Here is a 23,377-nt window from a genome sequence, read left to right as displayed (position 1 = left end):
CTGCTTCCTATTTTATCTAGACACAGTGCACAGCTTCTCTCACTTCCTAGAACTTGTGGGTGGCCAGTGGCACTGGTCACAGGCAGCCATTGTTTTCTGTCCAGCAGGCAAGTTCCCTTTGGCTGGAGTCTCCTCTTGGTTCCACAGCCCCACCTTGGGCTCCTCACCTTGTGCTTCTCTGTCCAGCCAGCCAGGAAGCCAGGGTCACTTGATGGCAGAAAGGAGAGCCCAGCTAACTTTGGGCTTCTCTAACCAGATGAGTCCCCTGGCAGTGCAGAAGGTCAAACATGCGGCTGCTAAACAAAAGGCTGATGATATGTGTCTTTGCAGTGAGACTCGGAAGAAAATCTGTTTTTTTTTTAAAAAAAGAACACCACAACTCATGTCCATGAGCACGGCCCGTGGAACATAATTCTACTCTCACACATATGCAAGGTCTTCCAAGCGAACTGATGACAACTTCTTTTGCTGATGTTGTTTATTTTTTGGTATTTTAACTGTCCAGGGTCCCCACACAACCTGTGAGGAATTGGGGGTGCTAGCTGGGAAGCAGTTTGTAGGCTGCCCCCGCCATTAAAGCAAATTTCTGGTAGTGCTCGAGTGGAGGGAAGATGTGGAGTACAGCTCACCGTTCTTATGATGATGAAGCAGGTATGATACAGGCTACACCCAGGGATCACCTGTGTAGACCCTCTTCCCGGGCGCAAAGACCTGGAAAGCTGGGCTGAGCTCTCCCTCCTGCTGTTAAGACTTTGACTTGCCCTTTGCTTGAATACTGGGAGTTCTGGTGGCTTAGTGGTAAGGAATTGTTCCGTCAACACAAAGACACACAGTTCAAATCCACCAATGAGAGAAAGCTGGGCAATCTCCTTCTATGCGATTTGTTGTTGTTGTTCTGTGCCATTGAGTCACCTCTGACTCATGGTGACACTGTGTACAATAGCTCTGAAGCCTGCGCTATCCTGAGCCAGTCTGACTCCAACACATCTACCCCCATTATCCCAGTTACTGTGTCATTTACTGCCTCTGAAAACCTGCGAGGGTTCAGCTATGGGGTTGGTTCTGACTCCACAGTACACAGCAACTACTTGAATCCAGTTATAACTCAAAGATGTGAGCTCTGCCTACTGAGGAACTAACAGCCAACAAGATACTGGGCTGCAGATTTTAGGCCCAGTAACAGCCCAGAGCTCTGCTTGCCAGAGGGAGAGTTGCTTCAGACTTTTCTTGCCATGACTTCTGGGGTCAAGGTTGGTGGAAAATCAGAGGCTTTATGTAATTTCTTATCCTTCTGACACTTGATACTATATCAGCATGTTCTATGCTGCTACTGGGGAGCTCTGGTGACCTAGTGGTAAAAAGCTGCACTGCAGTCTCAGAGGTACACAGTTTGCATCCATCAGCTGCTCTGCAGGAGAAGGATGAGTCTCTCATGTGATTTACTGCCTCTGAAAACCCTGTCTTTCTTCTGAGGTACCTCTGGCTGACCTGGAACTTCTTGAGTTTTAGTTAGTAGCCAAGTACTCACTCAATCATTTTGCAACCACCATGATCCAGAGTGCTCTGTTAGCTTGTTGTTGTGTGCCACGGAGCTGGAATTGACCCATGGCTGACCATCCAGCAGGTTTTCAGAGGCAGTAAATCACTTGGGAGGAGACTGCCTATCCTCCTCCAGTGTAGCAGCTGGTGGATTTGAACTGTATGTCTTTGGGATTGTAGACTATCTTCTTACTGCCAGGCTACTAGGTAATTATACTGTCAATGCCAAAGTATGTGGTTTCATGTGAGAAAGATGAGCAATATCCTCCCATGTGATTTATCGTCTCTGAAAACCCATAGAAGGGTCAGCTATGGGTTGGTTCTGACTCGACAATACACAGCAAGAACAACATGGTCTCCTAATGTGGACCAATACTTTTATAAAATAAATTAATTACTAGGGGAATTACAACAAACATGGGGGCTATAATAAAAATTAAATTACTAGGGAGCTACGCGGGAGAAGGATGGACAGTCTCCTCTTGTATGATCAACTGCCTCTGAAAACCCCCTAGAGAGTCAGCTATGGGTTGATTCTGACTTGATGGTACACAACAACAACAGGGGAGCTATAATAAAAATTAATTACTAGGCTAGTGCTGCCTTTTCCCTTCACAGTTCTTCTGCAAAGTTCTTTTTTCTAATAAACTTCTTTCTAAAAATAAAAGTATAAAAAATTGCTAGGAGAATGACACATTTTAAGATAAAGTTTAACAGGATGGCTCCATTGGCAGTCTGCTGGCTTCCCAGATTCCTAAGTTTTTGTTGTTTTTTTTTTAAATTTTTATTTTATTATTTGTGCGTGCATGTACCATCAAATCAGATCTGACTGGTACAGGAGGAGATTGTCCCTCCTTTCCTGGCAGAGCATCTGGTGGATTTGAACCGTGAGCCTCAGGGATTGCAGTGCAGCTTCTTGCCACTAGGCCACCAGAGCTTCCAGATTCCTAGGTTTTGCTAGCTGTGTCTGCTCACCAGCAGTCTCTGGGGGTTGCAGCTCAGGGCCGCCCTTCAACTTGGGGCTGTAACCTGGAATATCACTTTCTTTGCCTCATGGTCCTGAGCTGGATTACAGGGGGCTAAAAGGTGTGCACCCCAGCTTGCAGCTATACCATTACACACATCATCTACTGCAAAACCCCTGGCCTCACTCATCTAGGGGCTCACTGGCTGGGCAGAGTGCAAGTGTGTCCGAGTTCAGACATGAGTTAGCACCTCTGCTTCCTCATGCTTGAAGTGGAACAGTATTATCTCCTACATGTCTCGGGCTGGGTTCTCCGTAGAAACAAAACCATACACACATACACACATACACACACAAAGACAGGGATGTGGATTAAGAAAATGGTTCATGGGTGCTTTGTCCCAGCACTTCCATGCGCTCGGCCAATGGCCTGCGCGAGCGTCCACCTGAGTGCCTGGGAGCCAGCAGGCAGTGGCCCTCACCAGACACCTGCCCGGGGCCCAGAGGACACAAATGGCTTTAAGTCCAGCACACGCCACTGAAGCAGGTGGAAGGATTTAATATGAAGCACAGAAAGTAAGCAGTAGTTGTGACACAGCTGGTGAGTGGGGCAGCGCTTCCTTCTCCCACAGGTTCTGAGATGGTGGAAATCAGTTGAATTCAGTATGAAATGGAATACACTGAAGGCATCAGTCAGCGAATGAGTCCCAGAAAAATTAAAAGTGGTGCCACAGAATGCTGACCCGGAACAAAGATTTCAGGAAGGAGCTCTGAATCCCATTGTGATCATGCAGGTTCCGGAGAGGTTTGTTGCTGTAGGAAACAATGAAGACCTTCCATTTTCAAGACCGGCAGACCTTGACCTTATCTACTCTCTTTAAGCCTTTGGCGCTCAAAACACCTCCCCTCACCATGTTCTCACACTGAGTGAAAGACAGCTAGATTTTCTGGATTTAGAAAGACCTGCTCCAACCCCTCAAAATGGAGAAATTCGGGCAGTGGGCAGACTAAAAAGAGAGCGTTTTATGAGTGAAAATGCTGTTCGCCAGAATGGACAGCTGGTCAGGAATGACTCCATGCATGGTATTTCAAATACAGATACATCAATTGAAGCAACTACAGATGACATGACTGTTGTAGCTGCAGCTTCCTTAAGACAACAGATAATCAAGCTAAATAGACATCTACAGCTTCTGGAAGAAGAGAACAAAGAATGTGCTAAAAGAGAAATGGTCATGTATTCAATTTCTGTAGTGTTTGACTGCTTAACAGCTGGCTCTGGTTTCGCCACTAGAGGTAACCTAAGCTCTCAAAAATATTTGTCTGAACAGCTAGAAATATAAAGAATTTGCAAACTTTAAAAAAAAAAAAAAGAAAGGAAATGGTTCATAAGCTTGTTGCAGGTTCTAAGTCTGTGTGAGGCTTGATGCTTCCTATGATGACAAATCCAGAATCAGCAGGCAACATGGCAGGCTGCTGGTGCAACTGAGATGTACAGGACAGATGAAGGGTTCAGATGAAGCAAAAAGTAAGTGGGCTTTACCAAGTATCTAGAGCTATACATCCCCAGGGAAAGTCCCTTCATATGACTGGCTGCTCATAGCAGATTATTTTCATAGAGGTGACAACATGACAGTAAGACTCTTGGAAGGAATGAGTGCATTATAAAAGATCTAAGCAAAAGAATAAAGACAATTATCACTGCTAAACTAGAGAATCTCAAGCAACCAAATTTACACACAACCATATGCATCCACTTATCAGCACCTTGCCATTTATAAATATACCACACTGCTGTTAAGTCCTGTCGAGTCTGAACCAACTCTTAGCTGACCCGCCAGTAGGTTTTCAGAGGCAGTGAATCACACTGGAAGAGACTGTCCATCTTTCTCTCATGGAGCAGCTGGTGGATTTGAATTGTCTACTTTTGAGTTGGCAGTGCAACTCCTAGGCTACCAGAGCTCCCTTTAATATACAGTAACAGAATCATAGTTGTACCTAACATGACACAACTAGATACACACTAGCCCTGTCTGCATATTTTATAAATGAAAAAAACAAACAAGGAAGACCTTCCTGCTAGTAATTACTTATTTTTACAACTATGTGGCTGTAAACTATATTTAGGAGTACCAAACTATCACTCTGTATTCCCTTGCCCTCAGCTACTCATGGTTCTTTGCCTAGTGGAGTGACCCAAATCTTCATTAATGACAAGGCTGGGCTATTAGCAGTCATGTCAGAATTGGGCTGCTGTCATTTCCCAGTAGCTTTAATCACAACACATGGTAATGCTAAGGGATGATATAAGGAATGGCCTGAATTCCAAACATATTTTCCTCTCCCTCTGTTGTGTAATAACTGTCCAACTAGACAATACAGTAACTCCCTTCTTTGCCTGTTGATCTAGAGGCATAGGCGACCTGAAATAGATGCTGGGCCTTATGTCAGGGTACCCTCCCCTTGGATCAAAGGCTTCCATATCCGTAGAGCACTGGGATGCAGCCACAGGAAACAAACATTTTTTTTTAAAACCCAACACATTTATTCAAAACAGACTTAAGATAAAATCCTATGATCAGGACAGCCACAGTTTCAGACACTCTGGTGGGAAGTGTAGTTATGTCAAAAGCCACATCTGGATGATGGACAAACTACTGAATCTTATAAAATTAGAACAAGAACATGAAGGGGTTTGCTCCCTCAGAGCAAGCAGCATGCTCCAAGTTCCTCAGCACGGTTCACAAAGGCCAAGCCTGCAGCTTCACCGTTTGGAGGGTCTCCTTTTCTACCCGGTTTCCCTCACTTACAAAAGAGAGTGGGCATGGCTGGGGGAGGGTTAGGAGGAGGAAATCAACTCCATCTATCCAGGGAATGGCAGCTGTTAGTGCAAATGGTCCCGGAGAGCCCATTATAAGCTGCTGTGTGTTAGGCTGTTTCCCTGGAGTGGCTGTCACGTGGCCTCTCCCAAGTCTCCAGCCCGGGCCCCTAGGAACGCCAGCGACATTCGCTTCAGTAGGACAGCAGCAGCGCCGAGGGGCAGAAGAAGGACGCGCGGGGGGGGGGGGGGGGGGGGGTTGGGGGGGGGGGGGGGGGGGGGGGGGGGGGGGGGGGGGGGGGGGGGAGGCTTCAGGGCAAGTGTCTGGTGCAGCCGGGAGGGTGGCCAGGGGCGGCTGCCCACCCCATCGGAAGCAGCAGCGCCTGGCTCGGCCCCACCTCACCACGCCAGCGGTGGTAGCGGTACTCAGTGTCCTCAGCAGACTCCAGCAATTGCAAAACACCATGCTCTTCCTGGAGTACGCAGCTCCTCTGCCAGTCTGGAGCCCCTCGAAACCTTCAGAGCGCCCCAGAAACTGACCTTAAACTCCAGGCTGTTACCATGCTCTTATGAGGGCTACTGCGCGCCTCACCCTACCTGGCTGTCACTCCACACCTCCTGTGCCCCTGGCACCAGTACTTTCCTACCCTAGACACACAGCCTTCCACCAAGGCTGTGCAGAACTAAGAAGGTGCAAGGAAAAAAGGCTACTTCTATTCAATCCCTAAAGGTTTGTTTCACATTACATGCGTTTTGTATTAAGGAGGAGCACCTCTAAAGACATAAGCCTCCCCCTCCCCCCAATACAAATGTTCAAGTCTGGCAGTTTGGGGTACTAGTTGAAATTATCGATGTCTACTCCTATTTCTTCCCCCAAATGCATCAGGAACCAGCCCTGAAAAAGTCAATCAAGTAACTGGGATATCTTCCAGCCAGAGCCCAGTGAGACTGGCTGGAGGGTGTTGAGGCCCTGTCTTGGCCAGCATCCTTCTCCAGCTCTGCAGTCTTGAGAAGGGTGGACTTGGGCCACTTGGCTAGAGGGTCCTTGAGTCTCCAGGGGGGCAGCACGCTGTGCCACCAGTACAGGTTTGTTTTACCATAACTGTAATCTTGGGGTGTGAACTGTAACCTGCGTTAAATAGGGCCTGCGTTTCAAAGAGGTGTTCTCCCTCAGCTTCCCGAGGAAACATGGGCGAGATTTTGAGTCTGCCTCTTCATTAGCTTAATTTTCCAGCTTATAAAAGCGCGAGTTCTCCACCAGCTTTGGGCAGAACTGCAGCTTCCAGGGAACCTTGAGCCCTCGAGGCTGGCGCTGTGGGCACCCGAGGAGTGTTAGCTACCAGGGACAAGAAGGTCCGCAGCCCTGAGCGGTGCACTCCTCCTGTACGTGCCAGGGTCACTAAAAGCTGCTCGAGGGTTGCGGGGCGAAAGGGGCTCATGCGCTGGGGCCGTTGCCACGCGTCCCAGGGGTGGGCGTTGGGGAAGCTTTGCTTGCAGTTGCAGCCTCCGCACCGCCTCCTTGATGAGGTTCCCGGTGAGCACTACCTGCTGCTGGAGCCGGGGCGGGTCATCGTCACTGGTGCGGGCTTCCGATTGGGGCCCGCGTCTCTGTAGCAGGCGGCGGGAGGAGGCAGCACCACGGAGCCTACCTCGCCGGTGGGGGCCAGACAGCGGCAGCGGGGCGCCGGGCTTGTCGGATCCCTGAGGCCCATCCAAGCCAGGCTGGGGGGATAGCAGCGGCAGCGCGCCGGAGCCGGCGGTGAGCTCCGCCACGCAGTAGGGCGCAGCCCGGCCCCGCACAGGGCCGCGGTCCCCGAGGGTGCAGCGCAGGGCGCCGGGACCGGCGGCTTCGGTCGACGAGGGCGCAGGCGACAGAAACAGAGGCAGGGCCGGGGGCCGGGCCTTGTCCCTCGGCACAGCGGGCAGGGGTCGCGGGGGTTGCAGCGGCGGCCCGGGTGGTGCACACGGGGAGGCCGGTCTGTCCTGGGACGCGTTCAGCTGCAGCGCCTCGCCGATCTGGGCCACCAGCCGGTCCACTTCGCCCGAGCCGCCCAGCGTCACCGAATGCTCCAGGAGGAGGACGCTGCTCTCCTCTTCTTCCTTCCCCTCCGCTTCCTCGCTGGCTTCCTCTTCCTCCTCTGTCCTGCACGGCATGGCCCTCTGCCCGGGCACCCGGAGTTCTCCTGGCTCCGCTGGCCACTCGGCTTCTCTCCAGGCTAGGTTGGCCGCGGTGCTAACGGTGCTAAGGCCAAAACGGGGGGGGGGGGGGGGGGGGGGAGGGCAGGCGGACGCGGAAGCCGGATCCCGCAGCAGCCGCGGGAGCCAAAACAAACATTTCTGAGTGGTCTCTAGAGGTAACAGGGATGATGCCATTCCCATTCCCAGCACTTGATTCCTGGACCCATGAATCCTGGCTGTTGGAGAAATAGCTCAATATAGTAGATCCTTGTTTAAAGGATAAACTATCTCTTAAAAAGCAATGCTTTGTCCTGAAAAATACTGCCACCTAACTGGTGCCAAAAATGTATCTTTAAAAGGCCATTCTGTCATTTGATCAAGTCAGATGTTTTAGGATGAAAGAAAATATGACCAGCAGACTCTATGAGCATGGGTCAAGCACCTCACTTAATTTGTTTTGGATGGATGGTGTTCTTGGTAGAAGCACTGCATACATGGAAGGCAGATCCAATTCCAGAGTGTCTACTCCACTAAGAACATGCTGGTAGCCATCCAATGTAATTGATCCTGAGCTGCGGCAGCTATCCTTGAGGATGGCTCCCTATCAGGAGTTTAGTATTGGTCTCTGTTTTTGACACACTGTATCTGTATCAGTAGCCAAACTAGCCTCTTTGAGGAGCAGTCCATGTTACTGAACCCATATGGCGGTAATCTCCATCCTTACCACCACAGTCACTCAGTTCATGAGCCTATTGGGGATCGAAAGAGTGGCTTGCTGAGGTCATCCACGGGTGAATGCACTGACAGGAGGCACAAACATATTTACATCTTTGGCCCATTCAGAAAGGTTTGCTTACATGTCTCTTCTCTACACCTCCTTCTCACCAACTTCCTAATCATTCCTTCCAAGTTCCTGACCAGCTAGCCAAGCATGAGCCACAGCCCACGAATCCACAGATAAGCACATGTCTGGCCACGCCTCCTTTGAAGAAAAGGTGCACTGCCCACGTTCTCGTCAGAGTGAGGTTTCCCCTCACCACCAACCTCCAGGACGTCTCAAAAGAGGTTACAGTGCTGTCACTATCTACTTCTGAGTTGTAACTGCACACTGTGAAGAACTATCTGGAAAAAAGGTCTGAGTTTTCTCTTTCTCAGTCAAATGATCCAAAGAAAGTCCACAAACAGAGCAAAGATGGAGTCTGGTGGAAAAGTCCCAAGACAGGAGTAGAGATCATGGGCATTCAGGTTAATTCATCATGTCACTTACTCGTACCTTCTGGTTCTACTTCATTCCATTCTTGTAACTATGATGTTAATTTAATGATGAAATTCTGCTGTCACATCCAACTTTATGGCACTAGGCTCAGGTCTAACACCCAGCTCAAGTCACATGGTGACTTGATGGACCATGGTTAGATACTGAGTATCTTCTAAAGCCAAGGACCAAAACCAAGCCAAAAGCTTTATCTCAAAAGGAGAGCGGGTGTCTACAGTGGATGGCAGGAGTTTTTTTGTCCCAAGACCATAAAGGTTTGCACTGTGATTCACTCAACAGAGTCCTGCTAGATTCCAAACAGTACCTCTAACAGTCACTGCCACCTTAATCAATCAGCACCTGATCAGCTGGATCATGTAGCTCAAGTGGCAGAACAACCTGCACAGTGTCTGAAGCCCTCTCCTGTTCCGGGTCACACTCAAAACCAGCAGCTTTTCCAGTTACTTGATAAACGGGCTGAGTAGCAACAATAATGAAGGGCATATGGCCTCTAAGATCCAGAGTTCTGCCAGGTACCGGGTCACCTTTTCAGCTGGGGCAGGGACCAGATGCAGTAACTTATCCATGACTTCAGCATGTCTCACACAAATGAACCTCTAGGAATTTCGTGGAAGTGAAAGGTACTTGATTTTTTGATGGGTTCATTTCCTATCACTTAGCATGTAAATTAGGAGACAAACTGCATTGGGCAAGTCCACTGTCAGTGACTTCTCCCAAGTTTTGAGAAGCAATGAAGGCAGTATGAAGACTAAGTTGTGACTGAACTGGACAATGAATAAAGATGACAGAATGATGCCTTTAGCTGTGGTGCTGGAGAAGAGTTGAATATCCCATGGACTGCCAAAGAGAACAAACAGATACATCTTGAAAAAAAAAAAAAAGCAGGTGGAGTGCTCCTTAGAGGCAAAGAAGATGACAAAGTTTTGCCTCACATACTCTGGCCATGTTGTTCTTTGGAACAGAACATCATGCTTGGGAAAGTGGAGGGTCAGTGCAAGAGGGTCAACAAGATGGACTGACACAATGACTGCATTACTGAGCTCAAGAGTGTCAGAGATGATCAAGTTGGCACAGGAAAAGGACATGGCTCCGATCTGTTCTTCACAGGGTTGCTGTGAGTCATACTCGAATCAGTGACATCTAGAGTTACTGCTACTACTTCAATGTTCCTGTGTCTAACTGGCATAATGTCACCAATATAACAGGCCAGTGTGAAGTCTCACAGAAGAGAAAGGTGACTGAGGTCCTATGAACTAAATTATGACATAGTGATAGACAGCTGATCTACCTCTGGCATAGGGCAGTGTAGGTGGGTAGATTGTTGAACTTACCAACTGAAGGTAAGCTGCTTTTAATGATTCTGGCAAAACTAAAATGGGGGAAAAAGGCACAGACCAGATTAATAGTTGCATATCAGTATTAAGGGACTTGTTCAAGTAATGAAGTTCCATCTGGAAGAACAGATGCCATCTGCCACTGCCAGGTTAAGTTACGATAATCAGCTGTCATTCTCCAAGATCCATTTGTTTTTCGTGGAGAACAAATACATAGGTTGAATAGGGAGACGGTATGAACTGCTATCTGGATCCTTCAAATCTTTGGGGTGGCTCTAATCTCTTCAATTCTTCTAGGAATACAGTATTGATTCTGGTTTATTATTCTACTGGGAAGGGGCAGTTCTAGTCTATAGGATTATCTACAGACACAACTACCTACAGAACAGTTTAGGCACACCTGTCAAGGCACACATGAAGATTCCATGAACTGCCTGACTCTACACACCACTCTCTCAGGTGATCCCCCCTGATGTTTGGGTCTCCTGGAGTTAGTGTCAATTCAAAGCCAGTGCTAAGTAAGCTTCAAACATCTGATTATTTCCTTTCTCCAATGAACATCCCCTTTCATAAAAGAATCCCATCATGGAAGGCTAGAGAAAGATTAAATGTGTAAAATTTTGGCAGTATAGTGGGGTCCCTTCTCAAGGGGATTTGGCTTGCCATTTACTCAAGGCATTGTGGGTCAAGTCTGGGAATTGATTGAGGGGCTGTGACTCTCTTTTCTCATTATTCAAGTTAGAACGTCAAGCACTTGACCTAGAATTCTTCTGCTTGTACAGATCAAGCCGATTTCTCATCTATTTCACTCCTAGGGTGTGACATGCCTTAAACTCACTCAAGTTAGACCATCTGGATTATGACTTTCATGGCATTCTACATTACGATAATAACTACACCTATCTTTGTCAATTAAGTGCTGCCACCTAGCTCCCAGAGAGGTCTGGTGGCTTACTGGCAAGGGACTGTGTTACCAATGCAAGGGTCTGCAGTTCTAATCCACCAGGTGCTCTGTGGGAGAAAGATGGGCAGTCTCCTCCTGTGTAATTTATAGCCTTTGAATAATTACTGGAGGTCAGTTCTAACTCAAAAGTACATAACAACAACAAAAACAACTTGGCTCCTACTATGGGGGTTCAATCAGCCAATCAGTCACAGTGTAGTTCGATGCTTTAATTGATCAGTGCAGTTCTTACTGTCAAGTGTAGCTTACATAAAACAGTCTTTAAAGATGTGGGGACTTCCTGAAAAAACACATTCCTCCTTTCTGTAGTGACGAGGGCGTCCTTTGAGCTGTCTATGTGTGGTTCTTGAGTCTAATTTCAGAAATCCACACTAACATATCAGCTTCCCTGAGCCTTTGGGTGGCTTTTCCTTCAGCCTAACAAGGCAGGTCTGGTACTCCACCTTTATGCTCCAGAGAACCCAGAGACTAAATTATCAGTCCCTTGCTTACATCTCAGGCTAAAACAGAAGGAAGAGTCTGCTTCTTGTTGCCGCTGGATGCCTTGAAGTGGCTCTGACTCCCAGACAGCCTGTCCACAAAAGTACCATGGCTGACCCCTGCCATCCTCCTGATTTCTGCTCTACTCAAACCCTGTGCTGCAGTCACTGTATCCTTTAATCTTGCTGAAAGTTCCCCTCTTTTTCTGCTTTCAGTATTCTTTCCTTTTCTTTGATTTTGGAAAAGCTGACTATACATCTTGGTGCTTTTCTTCTAGGTCTTAAACCCTGCTCTATCCTGTGCCTATCTGTCTCTGACACACTTAGCCCATTACCCCAGTCACTTAATCAAGGGTCCTCTTCTGCACTGCCCCTCCACCCTCCCAAGCATGACGTCCCTCTCCAAGGACTGGTCCCTACTTGCAACATGTCTAAAGTAAGAAGCTTCAGAAACCTTGCTTCCAAAAAGCAGCCTGGTATCATCCTCTCCAGGATGAACCTGTTCGTCCTCTCAGCAGTCAATACTCTTCCCCAACACCACAGCTCAAAGGCTTCAATTTTCCTCTTAACCTCCCTAGTCACTGTCCAGCTCTCTGATGCATAGCAAGTGACTGCAAAGACCATGGCCTGTATCAGGCACATTTTAGTCTCCAGCATGACATCCTTGCTCTTCAGTACTTTGGAGAGGTCTCTGACAGCAGACTTTCCCCAATATGTCTTTTAATTTCCTGGCTGCTGGTGCCAAGAGTGTTGACTGTGGATCCAAGCAAACTAAAACTGTTAAAAATCTCAATCTATAATGATGCTGCCAATCAGCCCAGGGTAAGAATCTTTGTTTTCTTGATGTTGAGCTTCAAACCATACTGAAGGCTGCAGTCTTTGACCTTCTACAGCAATCACTTCAGGTCCTCCGCAGTTTTAGCAAGCAGGGTTGTGTCATCTGCATAAAGCAGATTGACAAGTCTTCCTCCAATCCTGATGCAACATTTCTCCTCATAGAGCCCAGCTTCCCGGATAATCTGTTCTGCATATAGATTGAAAAGGTATGGAGATAGGAAACACCCCTGGCATACACCTTTCCCAATTTTGAACCATGTAGTGTTTCCTTGCTCTGTTCTGAAGATGCCTCTTGGTCCAAGTATGGGTTTCACATAAGCATGCTCAAGTGTTTTGGGATCCCCAGTCTTCTCAGTTTGTTGTGGTCCACACAGTCAAATGCCTTTGCATAATTAATGAAACAGACATTCCTTTGGTACTCCCTGCTTTCAGCCAAGATCCACCCAACATTAGCTACAATATCCCTAGTACCATCACCCCTTCTAAACCCAGCCTGCACTTCGGCCAGTTCTTTGTTGATGTGCTGTTCCAGTCATTTTTGGATAATCTTCAGCAGAATCTTGCTTGCATATGATATCAATGATATTATTCTGTAATTTCCACACTCTGTTGGGTCACCTTTCTTTGGAATAGGAACAAATATAGATCTCTTCCAGTCAGTTGGCCAAGTGGTTGTTCTCCAGATTTCTTGGCATAACTTGGAAAGTACAAATAGGGCAGAATCTATATGCTGAAATAGATCATGCCTGTACAAGACAAGATGCCACACAGTGTTTTCACTGGTCTTGTAGGTTAGCGGTGGCCAAGTGGTAAGAAATTGTGCTGCAATCCCAAAAGCAAGTGGTTCAAACCAACCAGATGTTCTGCAGGAGGGCAGGCAATCTCCTCCTGTGTGATTTATTGTCTCTGAAAATCTGCTGGAGGGTCAGCTATGTGTCAGTTCCAACTTGAGAGCATATAACAACAGTAGAAGGCTGGGGTTGAAGTGTCTGCTAAGGCAAGAGGTTCTATTCATCTTAGAGGTAGCTGAGGGCACTGGGTGGGTCCAAGATGTGGTGATGGGCACACTCATGTTTATTTCTGCATTGTTCACAATGCAAAGAGATGGAAGCAATCCAAGTGCTCATCAACAAATGAATGGATTGAGAAGCTGTTGTATATTCACAGATGGAATGGAATAAAATGGAATGCAGCACTGAAAAATAAGAACTCATGAAATATACAAAATAGGTGGCCCTGGAGGACATTATGCTGAGTGAAATATCTCAGTAATAAAAGAATAAATATTGCATAATGCCACTGTTATAAAACAGGACTGACATGGGGTTTGGGGGGAAACTAAGAAAACAAGGGATAAATAATGTACACTGTATTGAAGCAGAGAGGGAAAGAACTGTTTAAAAGGAATATATGATTAGGAATTATTTGCATGACAACAGTCCAGAATAAGAGGTGCATAGCAAAATGGACGAGGTCAGGGGTGGAAACTGTGCAACAATGAAAGAATTTTTTTTAAATAGAAACATGTGAATCCCGGGGTGAGGGAGGATAGGGAGGAAAATGTGAAAAAACTGAATGAATGGAGATCAAAGTTCTCTGTAAACTCTCAGTAAAATCTCAATTAAAAAGTAAAAATTATATATGAAAAAATGTGGTGATGGTCTAAGTGGCACCAAGCCGTGGAGTTCTCCATCTGGGAAAGTTTCTGCTTGCCTCAGAGGGGCCTAAGGTAGCCCATCTCGGAGATGGGTGCAGAAAAGGCACACAGCTGGGAGATGACTCACTCTTCAGCACGAGGCACCTGGAGCCCAATCCATGTGCATGCTAAACTAGGTTGTCTGTTGTTGTTGTGTACTGTAGAGTCAGAAGTGATCCACAGCTGACTTTCCAGAAGCTACCCTAACCCCAGTCAGAGAAGCGTACATCTCTGTGTGGGTGACAGGCACCGGGTCATTCTGCCAGTCACCACATTAGTCCTGGGATGCTAAAGGATAATGCACAAAGTACATGGAAGATGAGCTGCTCCAAATATGTGTGTGGTGTGTGCCAGGTGCCAAATCCACAAGAACATCTAGTCAGAGCTAAATTCTGCCAGCCAGAGAGAAGAACCCAATGCAAAGATGGTATTTTACCACTCTAGGAGCTGACTTCAGGCTAAGGACTTCATGTCTTGGCCACAGCTCACTACTCGGGCACCAAGAGGTAGGGTGAGTCTCTGAATATGATGCTGTAGAAGGACTTTCAGCAGGAGATAATTGTGCAAACCTAGCTTCAAGAGGAGCCAGGAGGGGAGCCAGGGAAACACTGCCAACTGCTTGGTGGGTGGTTGAGGGAAAGTCACTTCCCTGACCCTAGGAAGGGTACAGAAAACAGGGGTGGGGGGTGGGAAGATTGCCCCCTTCTTATTTCCAGCCACCTGCTGGAGTGGACACTGTTGTAGATGCGGGTTCCTGGAAAGATCAGAAAGCTGCTTGTAAAAGTTCAAAATGTCAAAACAACTCTGAGATATCATCTCACTCTAGTAAGAATATCAAAATTTAACAGAACAGCAAACATCAAATGCTGGCGAGGTTGCAGAGAAACTGGAACCCTTACTCACTGTTGGTGGAAGTGTAAAATGGTGCAACCACTATGGAAGGCTGTATGGCGCTTTCTCAAAAAGTTGCAAATAGAAATACCATTTGACCCAGCAATTCCACTACTGGGAATTTACCATAACCGCCACCCATGTTTATTGTGGCTTTGTTCGCAATAGCAAAGAGCTGGAAACAACCCAAGTGCCCATCAACAAACGAATGGATAGAGAGGCTGTGGTATATTCACACAATGGGATACTATGCAGCACTGAAAAACAAGGAACTAATGAAATATTTTGCAAAGTAGATGACCCTGGAGGACATTATGCTTAGTGAAATATCTCAGTCACAAAAGGGTAAATATTGCATAGGGCCACTGTTGTAAAATGGGACTGACATCACGGTTGAGGGAAGACAGAAAAGGAGGGGAGGAATGATGTATATTTCATTGAAATAGATGAGGGAGAAAACTGTTTAAAAGGGATACATGAATGGGTATTCTTGTCATTACAGAAGTCCAGAGTGAAGGCAGAACAGTGGAGTGGACTTGGGGGGAGGAATTATGTAACAATGAAAGAGTTTTTATTTCCAAGGAGAAGAGAGAATTAGGAGAAGGGGGTGGGCAGGGAGAAAAATGCAACAATGAATGACTGAAAACTCTAAGTCTCTATAAACTTTCATTAAAATTAATACAAAAGTTCAAAATGGTCACACTCTTTCATGTCCGTTCACAATTCACCACTTTGTCAACTTATTGAAAGTTCTGAGTTACTTCCTTCAGCCAAAGTTTGAAGTCCTTCTTTTTAATTTCCTTTGAAACTCACAGTTCCAAGATAATCATCCATATCTGTTATCTTTGTTTCTGAGTCTCTGGCATAGAGGAAGGGAACTCTAGACTCACAGTCTGTTAAGGATTTGTGCTGTCAACCCAAAGGCTGCAATCCTGGCAGTTCAAATCTCCCAGGGGCTTCATGGGAGAAAGATAGACAATCTCCTCTTATGCCTTTCACAGCCTCAGAAATTCAACAGTGGGCCAGCGGTCGGTCAGTCAGTCCTCACACTATAGCAAGGATCTTGAGTGACTTTTGAGACGTACAGGACAGGTGGTGTAGTCCATAGTGAGCTATGTGGCTAACTCAAGGCTGTGTATCAGTGGTTCTAAGGGAGAGAAAGGGGCAGAATACCTTCCTGTTGTGAATGACAGCCCAGCACTCCCAGGGAGAGATGCAAAGAGTCAGAAACGACTCAACACTGAGTGAGGTGGTTGTACAGCATCTGCCATTAGCCTAGTTCTTCAGTTTTATGTCAACTCAAGACTTGACAACCTATTTGGAAAATTCACCTTTATGATATTATTTCTCTAGAATCACTCTTGGTACTGTCTTAGGCTAAAGTCTCCTGGGAGCTCTGGTGACCTAGTGGTAAGAAGCTATGCTGAAATCCCAAAGGCACACAATTTGAATCTGCCAGCAGTTCTGCAAGAAGATGGGCATTTCCTCCTGTGCTATTAACTGTCTCCGAAAACATGTCAGATGGTCAGCTATGGGTTGGTTATGACTTGATGGCATACAACAGTAAGGTCTCTAGAGAAACTAAATAAATGGAGATTTTATATCTCTATATATCTATATCTACCATTCTTATGGCAGATACAGTAGATATGCCACATGCAGATGATACAATCTTGCTTGCTGAAAGTAAAGACTTGAAGCTGCTTGCTGCAGAGGAACCAATAATATAGCCTTCAATATACATTGTATCTCAACATCAAGAAGCAAAAATCCTCACCATTGGACTGATAGGCAACATCATGATAGATAAGAAGACTGAATCTGTCTACAATTTCACTGTACTTGAATCAACTTCCTTGGTACAAGCAGTCAGGAGGTCAATAAATGTATTGATTTAGGAAAGTCTGCAGTCAGGGACCTCTCTAAATTATTGGGGAGCAATGACATGTTTGAGGACTAAGGTGTGCTTCAATTACTTACTATGTGCCTGAGAGGGGATAATGAATAAAGATGACAGAAGAATTGATGTCTTTGAGCTGTGATGTTGGAGAAAATACTGAATATCCCATGGACTGCCGAAAGAACAGACAGACATGTCTTAGAAAAAGGATCCAGTTAGAGTGCTCCTTGAAGGAAAAGACAACAACACTTCATCTCACATACTTTGGTCATGCTAGGTGAGACTATTCCTTAGACCAGGACATCATGCTTGGGGAGGCAGAGAGGTGGTGAAATAGAGGAAGATCCTCAACCAGATAGAGTGACACGAATGACTGCGGTAATGGGAGCAAGTGTGTCAGGGATGTTGAGGATGGCATGGGATAGGACAGGGTTCAGATCTGCTATGAGTTGTATTCAACTTTACAGCATCTAACAACAACCACCATTCTTAAAATTTAAGAAGCTGGATTATATGAAGAAGAATGTGGCAACAGAATTGGAGGAACAACCAGTGATATGCTGATGACACAAACTTGCTTCAGAAAACGAAAAAGATATGAAGCACTTAACTGCACAAGATCAAAGACTACTACAGTCTTCAATGCTGATTATATTTCAACACCAATAAATCCCCCAAATCCTCACCATTAGACCAACGGGCAATGTCATGGCAGATGGAGAAAAGACTGAACTTGCCAACAATTTAATTTTACTTGGATCCACAATCAATATCCATGGTAACAACAGTAAAAAAAAAAAAATCAAAATCAAAAGATGTGGTGTATTGAGAAAATCTCCAAAATTCTAAAGAGCATGGTTGTCAGCTTAAAGACTAAGATATGCCTAATTTAGGACACAGTATGAAAGTTGGACAACAAGTAAGGATGACAGAAGAATTGATTCCTTTGAACTGTGGTGCTGGCGAAGACTACTAAAGTGCCAACAGAACAAAAAAAATTATACTGGGACAGCAGAAGCAAGGTACTCCTGAGAGGCAAGGACTGTGAAGTGTCTCACATTCCTTGGACATCACAAGAGGGACAAGGCCTTAGGAAAAAAAAATCATGTGAAAAAGATGTCGAGGGTCAGAGAAAGAGAGGAAGACTCTTTTTATTATTATTATTTTATTATATTTTTTTTGTGTGTGTGTACCATCAAATCGGATCTGACTGGTACAGGAGGAGATTGTCCCTCCTTTCCTGGCAGAACATCTGGTGGATTTGAACCGTGCGCCTCTGGGATTGCAGTGCAGCTTCTTGCCACTAGGCCACCAGAGCTCCCCTGAGAAGAAGACTCTTAAAGAGGATGGACGGACCCAGTGACTGCAGAAATGGGCTTGATCATGGTGGATACTGTGAGGATGGTGCAGGATGGGGCAAGGTTCCAATCCATTGTTTAAAGAGTTGCTATGAGTCATAGTTGACTTAATGGCATATCACAACAATCCATCTATATACATATAAATAGAAATGTATCTCAAGGAAATGGCCTATGAGCTTCTTGTTGCTGTTATGTGCCACTGACTATGACTTACAGTGACCCTATGAACAATGGCTCTGAACCTTATCAATGGCTCTTAAGTTCACCTCGCCATCTCTGACATACCTATCCTGGATACAACGGTAACTGTGTCAATCTATCTCATCCAGGCTCTTCCTCTACCATGCTGACCCTCTGCTTTTCCAAACATGATGTCCCTCAATAAGAACTAGGCTATCCTGGCAACATGCCCAAATTATGTGAGATGGAGCTTCACATCCTAGCCTCAAAGGGGCAGCTTAGTTTCAACCTCTCCAGGCTGAACTTGATTGTTTATTCATTGCCCACCTCTCAGATGCACATCAAGCAACTGAAAAACTATGGCCTGGACTAGGCACACCTTAGTCTCTAAACTGATATTGTTGCTTGTAGAAGCTGGCAAGTCCCACATCTGTGAGTCAGATCTCAGGCTAGTGAAGACAAGATGGGCAAGTTAGAAAGTTGACTGCTGGCTTCTGAAATTAGTATTGGTAGGCTGCTGGTGCAAATCCAGAGAACCAGAAGCCAGATGGTGGCGGGCCAGATGCAAGGAATAGACTACATTATGAACAAAGCATGGACCCTTGGACCAATTCCATGTATTCAAGTCTCAAGAAAACTTTCTAAAAAAACCCAAAAAACCAAAAAACAAAAAAAAAAAAAAAAGAAAACTTTCTATCAAAGGAGTGGGTGCCCCCAGCAAATCTCATAATGGAGGTAAAGATGTTCTATGAGCTCTCATCAAGGGAACCGCTACATAGAACTGCCGAAGCAGGTAATCAGAGAGAGTCATGATGACACACAACACTAACCCTCACCAACCTGGATGACTCTGCAATTGGAGTGAACAGGAAATAAAGGTTGTCTGTTCCCACCAGGTGCTGGTGCCATAGCCAAGGGTGACTGGTGTGGCTACAGTATGTCATGCTGGTCTCACAAATGGGGATAATCCCTCGGCATGTCCACCCTGAAAACACGCAGGCCTGGTGTGTAACAGCCTTCAACACAGCCCCTCACACAACTACAATGCAGCTAGGACAAGCAGAGATGTAGAGACCAGGCCATCCTGACAACATCCAAAAACAGGGTTCCCTGAGGTATCCCCCACAACACGGCCTCTCTGGTTCCACCTCCTCCACAGTGAGGCCAGACAAAGCTGGGATCATCTTGCAGCAAGGAAACTCACAGGTCACAGGGCTCTTGTCTTCCTCCTCAGGGTCCTCCTGCTCCTCAGACCTGGGCAGCTTTCTGAACTCCGACAGATCCATCTGCAGCAACTGGCAAATGGCCTCATGGGTGAGGGTCGAGGCCAGTGTTTCCGGGGCGCTCCTGGGGACAGAGCACCGACAGTGGGACAGAATGTGAGGTAGGCATGTCAGCACCCTCCCTGGGACACACTTATGCCCCCTAGGGAGCTCCTTCTGCAGGTCAGATGTCCTGTCTGCCCTGCTCAGGAACTCTTGGAGCCCAGTGTAGTGGAGGGTGTGCCAGAGAGCCCTACCAACTATCTCCGCCAGCCTGGCAGGCTGCCTGAAATCAGGCCTGCTCATAGGAAATTTTCCACAGACCACATCGGGGAGGAGAGGATATAAATGGTTGGAGTACTCCAGGGACTTAGGGAACTGGGTGTGGGAATGGCTCTGGGGATATCCTAGGTGTGTGGTTGGCAACTGTGGGGGGATAGGAGGCCTGTGGGCTTGAGGGAGCAGGAAAGGGGAGCACCAGGGGGCTCAGGGAGCTGATGGGTAGGAGAGGGGAGCATTAAGGAGTTGGTGCGGAAGGAGAGAAGACTGGTAGGGACCAACAAAGAAATGAACAAGGAACTAATCTTTCAAGGAACTAATCCTGTAACAAGGGGAAGCCAACATTTTTACAGTACCTCATGGGAAAATGTCCTTTTTCTTAGAAGTGGTGGTTTTAGCTTTCTTATAAAACTATAAAATTCATTTCAGCTCTTCTTCTGCTGCCCTTTTCTATTTGCCCCCAGAAGTTTATGGCTAAATCCCTTTTCTTTCTCTTCTGACAATTTAAGGTGAGAGGCTAATCCTCCTCTTAAGAATTGTTTAAAAAAAAAAAGAATTCTTTATTGTTTGTTTTTCTGTTGGCCTCAGCAATCTCCTTTAAAGACAACTGATAAAGATAGTATCAATCTAGATACCCTTTCCCTAATCTAACTGGATGTCAAGGAGTTCTGGTGGTCTGGTGGCAAGAAGTTGCACTGCAATCCCAAAGGTCACCAGTTGCTCTGTAGAAGGATGGGCAATTTCCTTCTGTGTGATTAACTGTCTCTGAAAACCCGCTGGAGAATCAGCTATGGGTCAGTTCTAACTCTTTGGTACATAGCAACAACAACAGGATGTCAAAGCTTTCCATGATACACAGATGGTGGCAATTACGTCAAGGATACTTGCTAAGACCAGACCAACTAGTTTGCAGCATGGCCGCTGTCTAGGTCACTTGGCCAAGAGAAGTATAACTAAAAATTCTGCACATTCTGCTTTCCTCTCCCTCCCCATATACAAGCCCTTGCTCTCTCTCTATGGATTCCATCTCAACATCAAGAAAATAAAAATCCTCACCACTGGATCCATAGGCAATGTCATGACAGATGGAGAAAAGGTTGAGACTATCAAGAACTTCATCTTACTTGGATCTACTTGGTACCAGCAGTCAAGAGAGGTACTGCACTGGGAAAGTCTGCAGTCTGGGACTTCTCCTTATTACTGAGGAACAATTATATCAGTTTGAGGACTAAGGTGCGGCTGATTCAAGCCACTGTCTTTTCAGTCAATTATACATCTGAGAGCTGGACTAAGGATGACAGAATAATTCATGCCTTTGAGTTGTGGTGTTGAAGACAAGTGCTGAATATCCCACAGACTGTCAAAGGAACAACCAGATACATCTTGGCAAAGGTGTAGCCAGAGTACTCCTTGGAGGCAAAGAAGATGAAGCTTCATCTCACATACTTTAGGTACATTGCTATGAGAGGCTATTCCTTTAAGAGAGACTTCATGCTTGGGAAGGTGGAAGGATGGTGAAGGAGAGAAAGACCCCCGAATGAGATGAACTGATATAGTTAATGCAGCAATGGACTCAAGTGTGTTACGAGATGATGAGGATGGCACAGGATAAGACAGGGTTCATATTTGTTGTTCACAGGATCTCTATGAGTCATATGCAACTTGACAGCATCTAACAACAACATACATGTAAGTCTCCAAGACAAAGAGACAAATTGGAGAAGCTCCTACTTCAGTTTGCCATATCTCACTCTCAAAGCTGTCTAGTCTGAATCAACTCATAGCTGACCCTCCAGAAGCTTTTCAGATGTTGTAAATCGAACAGGAGGAGACTGTCTAATTTTCTCCCATGGATCAGTGGTGGATTCCAACTTGGAGCCCCGTGTGGCAGGGTGGCAGCCCTGGGGTGGCACAGTGATGTGCTATACTCAGTAATGTCACATGCAGGCACTCGTGTGAGCAGGGCTAGAGGTGGCCATGGTAGAGGATGCTCCCTGGAATGAGGCCTGGAGAGCACACCGGCAGCCAGGCAGCAGCACTGAGGCTGTGGACACTGAAGGCCACTATAGTCTGTTTGGAGGTGTCTGAGTGGTCACCTCCAGGGCCATGTCACTGTGTAAGGGCATCTGAGGCAAACTGGGGGTGCCGCTGGGACTTAGGCCGGGGGGATCCCTCAGCAGGGGATTAGAGATCCACAACATTATGTGTCACAAGGAGCCCCAACTCTGAAGGCTGGTGCACTGAGGTTTTTCTTCATGCCTCACAACTGTGGAAATATGTCCAAAGTATGAGAGAGGAAGCTTCACCATCTTTGTCTCCAAGGAGTACTCTAGGTGCACTTTCCCCAAGACATATCTGTTTGTTCTTTTGGATATTCAGTACTCTTCTCCAACACAATTAACACTTTGCACATGTTGCTAGGAGAGTTATTTCTTGGAGAGGGACATCATGTTTATAAAGGTGGAGGGATGGTGAAAGAGAAAGATTCTCAAGTAGGTGGACTGCCACAATGACTGCAGCAGTGAGCTCAAGTTCTCAGAGACTAGGATGATGTCACAGTCTAGGACAGGGTTCAGATTTGTTTTTCACAGGGTTGCTGTGAGTCATCCTTGACTTGACAACACCTAACAACACCACCACCACTTGGAGTCCTGAAACCAGGCCAGGAGGAAGCAGGATTGGAGCAGTTTTTGAGCAGGTGACTCTTGATTACTTGGGAGCCTGGTGGGCAAGCTACATTGCTCCAATCCACCCGCTGTCTGACCTTTAAGTTGAGCAGCATCTACTGCAGCCATGATGGCTGGGGAGGGGGTGGAAGGAAGGGCAGTGACCTGTGGTGCTCCAGTGTGGTCCTATCCTGACTTTGCCCAAGTGACAAAAGCAGCACAGGGCTCTATGTGACCGGTGACAAGCCAACTAGCCCTCCCACACAGGTGCCCGGCCTACCTGCTGTCCAGGAAGCCCAGTGCCAGTGCCACCAGCTCAGCCTCTGCCTCTTCCTGGCTCAGTGTTGGCCCTGGGGCCTTCCACGGCAGTGGGCTCTCTGGGCTTGGGGGTGCTGGAAAGTTGTGCAGGAAGGTGTCCAGGAAGTCCTGAGCATCCTCCACCCTGCTGGTCTCCTGGTTGCTCTCTTGAGGGCCACCAGAGGCCATTCTGAGCACATCCCGGTACCTGTGCTGGTTGAGGGGGTCTCCAATGAACAGTCTCACTGTGGGGAGAAAACCTGTTTTAGCAAATGTCATACCCTCTGCAACTTGGCAGACCTGAGTCCTGCTTGCTCTTTTTTTTGATGGCCAGTGGGCTATTTGCCCCCTCCACAAGGCAGGTAGGGGTGTCCTGAGTAGGCAAGACTAACCATCTGAGCCAGAGGGAGAAGAGGATGGTCGAGAGGCAGCCTGGGAGCAGAGGTGGTGGGGGAC

General features: G+C 46.7%; 2 protein-coding genes and 1 pseudogene across 2 annotated transcripts in view; 1 reads left to right on the top strand and 2 right to left on the bottom strand.

Moving 5' to 3' along the window:
* PPM1F (protein phosphatase, Mg2+/Mn2+ dependent, 1F) overlaps nucleotides 1-23,119 on the bottom strand; it is a 67,367-nt gene extending 44,248 nt beyond the window's left edge. The window contains exons 1-2 of the mRNA XM_006894602.1: nucleotides 22,905-23,119; nucleotides 19,622-19,764 (exon numbers count right to left, since the gene is read on the bottom strand). Of these exons, the coding sequence (XP_006894664.1) occupies nucleotides 19,622-19,764; nucleotides 22,905-23,110 (349 nt within the window). The 5' untranslated portion in view covers nucleotides 23,111-23,119. The remainder of the gene's footprint in view (nucleotides 1-19,621; nucleotides 19,765-22,904) is intronic.
* On the top strand, nucleotides 3,111-3,797 carry LOC102866930 (annotated as a pseudogene).
* Nucleotides 6,654-7,475, bottom strand: LOC102849527 (proto-oncogene FRAT1-like). Its single transcript, XM_006894555.1, has one exon. It carries the CDS (start codon nucleotides 7,473-7,475, stop codon nucleotides 6,654-6,656), a length of 822 nt encoding a protein of 273 aa, XP_006894617.1.
* Nucleotides 23,120-23,377: the final 258 nt, after the last annotated feature.

The sequence above is a fragment of the Elephantulus edwardii genome, unplaced genomic scaffold, assembly GCF_000299155.1.
Source record: "Elephantulus edwardii isolate Elephantulus edwardi_28Jun2011 unplaced genomic scaffold, EleEdw1.0 scaffold00146, whole genome shotgun sequence".
NCBI classification, from domain to species: Eukaryota; Metazoa; Chordata; class Mammalia; order Macroscelidea; family Macroscelididae; genus Elephantulus; species Elephantulus edwardii.
The sequence above is the reverse complement of the archived record's forward strand: the minus strand, read 5'-3'. Positions and strand labels throughout refer to the sequence as shown.

What these genes read in the sequence shown, in the direction of transcription:
- LOC102849527 (XM_006894555.1), bottom strand. Translation starts at nt 7,475, where the DNA reads ATGCCGTGCAGGACAGAGGAGGAAGAGGAAGCCAGCGAGGAAGCGGAG.